The 6000-nt window shown below is 35.4% G+C and overlaps 1 protein-coding gene across 4 annotated transcripts; it reads left to right on the top strand.

The window, feature by feature from the left end:
- Positions 1–1549: 1549 nt before the first annotated feature.
- Positions 1550–3242, top strand: LOC137738156 (1,4-dihydroxy-2-naphthoyl-CoA thioesterase 1). 4 transcript variants are annotated; one of them, XM_088682297.1, is made up of 4 exons: positions 1554–1902; positions 2033–2224; positions 2534–2670; positions 3071–3242. In XM_088682297.1, exons 1-4 carry the CDS (start codon positions 1741–1743, stop codon positions 3117–3119), a joined length of 540 nt encoding a protein of 179 aa, XP_088538423.1. In that variant the 5' UTR covers positions 1554–1740; the 3' UTR covers positions 3120–3242. The 4 variants fall into 4 exon arrangements, with proteins under 4 accessions (XP_088538424.1, XP_088538425.1, XP_088538423.1 ...); XM_088682298.1 differs by lacking the exon at positions 2534–2670 and having other exon boundaries at positions 1550–1902; XM_088682299.1 differs by lacking the exons at positions 2534–2670; positions 3071–3242 and adding an exon at positions 2313–2514 and having other exon boundaries at positions 1551–1902.
- Positions 3243–6000: the final 2758 nt, after the last annotated feature.

Raw genomic sequence — 6000 nt, 5'->3', positions numbered from 1 at the left:
CTGAAGACAAGGCTGCTAGTTCTACGAAGTTCAATATTAAATTCGGCTCTCAAGGTGCCGAATGTAGTAACCTGGTAACACCTCACTTCGCCGAGAAGGCTAATGAGATGACCTCTGCCAATAAAGATTTGAAAATCCTTCTCGACCGAGACTTGGATAGATAAGCAGTCGGCCTCGACGCAGTGTTGTTTATCCAAACTAAAGGTGCTTTGGGAACGGCTAATTCTACGACAACAGTGCTATTTATCCAAACTGAAGATGTTCACCGGTTGCATTCACAGTGCTGTTTATCCAAACTGAAGATGTGTCGGCAGAAAAAAGAAAAAAAATCTCAAGATGTTTGAGAGGTTTTGCGCAGGGCAGTTGTGTATTGAATTGGAAGTCCCTTCCATGTTGCATGACCTCTTGTATTTATAGTGAAGTCTCTGCTCACAACTTGATGGTATTTGTAGAATTCAATTGCAACTTAAACTCTTAGACGTGTTGTAGAATCCCAGCCAATCACAACCATCTTTTATCCCAATCTCAATTACCGCGCCATCAGGTGAAATCACAATGGGATAAAATGGCATATGCCATCTTTTATCCCATATTTCCACGTGCATGGGTTCATAAAATAAACAACATCTTTATTGGCTAATTATCTAGGCAAGTTACCCCGTGCTGGATGAGTAACCCAATTTCCTCCACCTTGTTGACCAACCAACAATGGTTATCAGATCATCTTTATCTAAGCCAGCTAACTTTGATCAAATTCCAATGATAATACGATCTCATCTTTATCTCCATTGTATTTGTATAAATGCATGGAAGATAGTCTGCCATACTCCTAACTTCATTCATGATAATCATGCCATCTATCCACGAGATTGCACTAGTATTAATTCACACGGCATCGTATCAGATCACCATGACTTTATCACCCAACTGTGCTCTAGATAATTCAATATATTATTAAGAGATAATTATTATGATAAAAATCACAACATTATTCCTTAACAATAACTAAAATTATCCTGACTCAGACACCTAATGGCTTAGAACTTCATTCACTCAATAGCCTCGATCGTTCGGGCCGATTGTGTAATTTTGGGTCCAAACAACATTATTTAAGCAAGTCACCCATACCCCACCTACCTCTCACATCCTCACCCATACCCCGCCTACCTCTCCCATCCTCATCAATGCGATGTACGATGAATATACACGATGAATTGATCCTTCAAATCCTCATAAAGAGAGATCCTCATCCTAGCTCACACTTTTGACATATTTTTTTGTAGAGTTGACTATGAATTATATTTTAACGATTAAACTGTCTATATTTTATATTATATCTATAAAAATCATTCAAATCTGAAACAAGGTGACTATTAGATTAAATTTTATGTTTCTTTGTAGAACCATATTCGTTAATTTTCTTCACTACAAACAAACATCAATGGTTTTGGATTTGACTAATTTTTTACAAAAATAATCTATGAATGATCTACTAAAATATAAACTATCTAGATCGTTTAAATAGATTACGTGGTGGAACTTACAAAATATCAAAATGCGTGTCAAAATTGTGTTCCTGAAACCTCATATGATATTTTGCCCTCAAGATGCACCAACAATTCAACAGGGTAGAAAAGTCCTACCATCCACTCAATAATCGAAGGGGAAATTTGAATTGCTTTGGTTGCATCGTCTAATAATAATATACAGACCAATCTCAGATTCATATTTGGTAGAGATATGGCTTCTCGGCCCCAATCTCAGCCACCGGCGCCGTCGCTATTGCCGCCCTCGACGACGTCGGTTCTGGATGCTCCACTAGGGGAACTCGGGTTCGAGGTTGAAGAGATAACCCCCAAAAAGGTCTCTGGTCACCTCCATGTCACCGAAAAGTGCGTCCAGGTCAGCATCATCTTCTTCTCTCTTCATATCATGAATCTTTTCCTGCTCAAATTTCTGAAAGATGTTAATTGCAGAAGCAAAACAAAACATATATGACTAACTACTTACCATTCTTTCCTGCTGAGACCAGCCGTTCAAGGTGCTACATGGGGGGATATCAGCACTCATCTCTGAGGCCCTGGCTAGCATGGGAGCTCACATGGCCTCTGGTTTCCAAAGGGTGGCCGGGATTCACCTCAGCATCAGCCATTTGAAGCCCGCCCAGCTCGGCGACCGTATCTTTGCTGAAGCCTCCCCGGTCTACGTCGGCAGAACCATTCAGGTAATCCTCTCAGGTCTTCATCATCAACTATATCATTTCCAATTAAAACACAACAGTTATAACATTATCGACAACGTTATCTGCGTAGGCTCAACGTATAAATTCTCCACTCATTCTTCCCAACATTCTATTTCCAGATGACTTCCTACTGAAATAGAATTCTACTAAAGAAATGTGAATGCCATTACCCAATTATCCACATTGGTTTTTCATCTTTCATCAGTTCATCATTTCCTTTCCTGTAACGAATATTGATCAACGGAATACATCATTCAAGGATTGTTTTCGGGTTTGGCTATTTTTGGGCAGGTTTGGGAGGTGAGACTATGGAAGATTGACCCTTCAAACTCAGACATCAAATCCATCGTATCATCATCAAGAGTTACTCTTTTAAGCAACATGCCTGTGCCAGAGCACGCGAAAGACGCTGGTGAAGCGCTCAGGAAGTATGCCAAATTATAACTTTGTTGTACCCTATTCATGTTCAACTCTTCTTGTTATTGAACTAACAGAGAAATTAAAGACTAGGGATGGGCTTTTACCAAAAAAAAAAAAAAAAAAAGATTAGGGATGGCAAAATACTCATGGATTTGGGTAACCGCAGTTACCCGCCAATTTAAAGTTCACGGTTACAGTTATGAGTATAACCGTTTATCCGTGAAATTTAAATTGGCGGTTATGGGTATTACCCGCAATTATAACGGGTATCCATCGGTTATGGATATTGCTCGCAGTTATAATAGGTATTCATTTACCCATTTAATTTAATATATGTAAAATTTATAATATTTTTAATGGTTATAATGCGTTTATGTATTTGCTGCTAAACTTTTCGTATACAAAAAGTTTGAAGCACAAGAAGCCAACAAGGAGAAAGATCGAGGAGCTGACTTGAAGCTTATGATCTATCTTGCGGTTAACAAAAAGTACTGGTATTAGTGTAGGAAATTGTTTGTTTTTAAAACCTTTAATTTGTAATCATATGGATTATAATTAAAGACTTGCTTTGGCATCGACATTTTGATTTAGCAGTATAATTCAAACAACTATGTCACACTCTAGATGAGATTGTCAAAGTAAAACCTAGCTTTGGCATCGACATAGTACAAGGAATGAGATACATTGTACCGATGAAAGCATTGGCCTCTCGTGCCAGGCTCGGCCGTCCAGCCTCCTCTGTCCTCATCACCGGGACATATTCTCCGTCCAACATAAACACTGCCATCATCAGAGTAATATGTATCGTCTCTACTGCCGCTCGAAAGCAGGCCTTGAATATGTTGCAGAAACAGAAGGGTGAAGATTGATTTCCCATCTTCTGCTTGGTTTTTTCTCTCTCTTGTTTTCTTAATAAGCAAGATTTTGTGTATGTCAGTGGCGGAGTCAAGATTTCGGGTTAAGAGGGGTCTCTCACAAATATTAAAAAAAAAATTAAACCAATAGTAGTTACAAAACTGTTAACCAAAACATCATAGTATATATATGAAAAGTAACCAAAATTCAAAATAACATAACATTGATAATATTACATATCCCCAATAATTAAAATAATTGTCCTCGACGAGTTTTCATATTTTGAAACCATTGCATAGTATATGTATGTTAATTTTACAAACTAAAACAAATTAGGCAATAGTTAAGAGAAATTGCAAGACATCAATTTAATCATAATTTATAAACAAAAAATTGTAAGAGAAATTTAGAGTAAAATACATACTTTGGGTTGTTGACCAATTAACTAAACTTCAACGTCTTTTCTTTAATGGAATGATGGAATAATGGAGTTCTTTAATCTACAAAAAAAATATTATTTGTTAAATTAATTTACAATTGTAGATGACAACATATATCAATTAGCAAATTGCAAAAAAAAAAAAATTGAAAATGACAACTTTGGAGTTCGAAGTTCATACCCTTGAGGATCATGGAAATTAAAGACGGATCGAAAAGAGATACACAGATATCAACCCTATCCCAAACTGTCAGACCGCAAAACGGCTAGAAACTTGGAGAATAATAAAATACTAATTTTTAGTATTGAAAAAATGAGTAGAAGTGTTGGAAGTTGAAATAGGTAGGCTTTAGGGTTAAACTAGATTACATAAATATCCTTCAAATATTTAAAGAGGGCCGGATCTTTTGTCTAGGAAATTGGAATAGTTTAAGTGAAAAAATCATGAAAAAATGATAAAAATAATAAAAAAAATAAGTAGTACTAATTTTTTTTTATAAACAAAAGTAGGATGGGCCTAGGACTACTGTAGTCCTATAGTCCCTCTACCCCTGGTAGATGTTGTTGCAATAGTATGAAAATATCAATGGCTTTTCTTCCTACTCTCTCTTCTTTTTGCCCTCCAAAAAGATGCCTCTAACTGTTTTTAAAATAATGCCTACATAAAACTAAAGACATGTTTGGTACTTTATTTGAATTCAACTTTTTAAACTCAAAAATAATTTTCAAATTTTAGATCTTAAAAAACTTGTTTGATATGACTATTTTCAAAAACTAAACTCAAGACTAACTCAAAAATATAGTCTGTTATCTAAAAACATAAAAAATGAGTTTTTAAAGTTTTTAAACCAAAACTCATCCATTTCTTTTATCTCTGTGATCCCCTCTCACTCCAAATCTATCTCTCTCTTTTCTTGTTTCTCTCCTCTTTTTTTTTTTTTACCTTTTTCGTTTCTCCTCCAATCCGCTCTCTTCATTCTCTCAATTCTTTCTCTCACTCATCTTCCTCTCTATCTCTTTCGATCATCTCTCTTCTTTCTTTTTCATTCAATCATCTCTTACTTTCTTTCTTCCTCTCTCATCTTTCTCCCTCTCATATAACCCCCTCTTTTTAAATCTCTTTGTCTAGTTTAAGTCGTAAGATTTAAAATTTTTAAATCACAAACCAATCAAGTTTTTGAGTCTTAAAGAAAATTGTTTTCAAGAAATGTTTTAAAAAATGATAAAAAAATTTCAAATAGGATACCAAGTAGACCCTAAGATTTTGGAGGGTACTTCTCTCAATTTATTGCATCTCTTAGAAAGCAAACCCATGGAATTTAAAGCCAATGAAGTGCTTCTATGAAGTGAAAAAAATAATATCAGAAGAACATGCAATAGATGATAGACCCAAGAAACCAAAACAATGTCTGATCTTATCTTGTTTTATCTTAAATGTTCTCTTATATGGAGCATATTTCCTTTCTTAAAGAACAGATTGTCGATATGGTATTGGTAAAACGTCAATAACATGTAAATAATTAACGTACATGTTACTAATACATTAACGACGATAACATTTACAAAAACTAACATCCTGTACAAAGAACTTATAGCACCATAGATGTACATTTTGCTTCCAAGTCAAACATAAATTAAAACTGAGAGCTAAGACCAGTTTTCTCACAAAAATATTGAACTTTGCTGAGACTTTAGGATTATCGAGCGCAAAGGTTGAAAATGACTGCAGCATGCAGTTAATCAAATTGCTGAAAGAGCATAATTGGTTGCCATTAAATATTTGGTAGCTAGATAAAGTTCCACCAAATACTTTGTACCTAGCTAAGAAATACCTAGAGGAATGAGTTTAGGAAGATGAGATCAAAGATGGAAGCAAAAGTTCAAAAGCAGCTTTTGAATGTGCAGTGCTTTTCTCTTTAATCAACTTTTTCTTGGTTGAATTTTGGGATAAGCATTGGTTGTTAAGGGTTTAGGAAAGCCCCCACAAACCCGTTAACAGCTACAAGCAGTGCATTCAAGCTGTCTATAACTTCTGAAGGATCTC

The sequence above is a fragment of the Pyrus communis genome, chromosome 13 (genome assembly GCF_041283825.1).
Source record: "Pyrus communis isolate YQ-2024b chromosome 13, ASM4128382v1, whole genome shotgun sequence".
Lineage (NCBI taxonomy): Eukaryota > Viridiplantae > Streptophyta > Magnoliopsida > Rosales > Rosaceae > Pyrus > Pyrus communis.
Note: the sequence above shows the minus strand (reverse complement) of the source record. Positions and strands in the feature narration are given on the sequence as shown.

Excerpts from the sequence above, each read along its gene's own strand:
- LOC137738156 (XM_088682297.1), top strand. The coding sequence starts at position 1,741 with ATGGCTTCTCGGCCCCAATCTCAGCCACCGGCGCCGTCGCTATTGCCG. Across the intron at positions 1,903-2,032 it reads TCACCGAAAAGTGCGTCCAG|CCGTTCAAGGTGCTACATGG; the intron begins GTCAGCATCATC and ends TGCTGAGACCAG. Across the intron at positions 2,225-2,533 it reads ACGTCGGCAGAACCATTCAG|GTTTGGGAGGTGAGACTATG; the intron begins GTAATCCTCTCA and ends ATTTTTGGGCAG.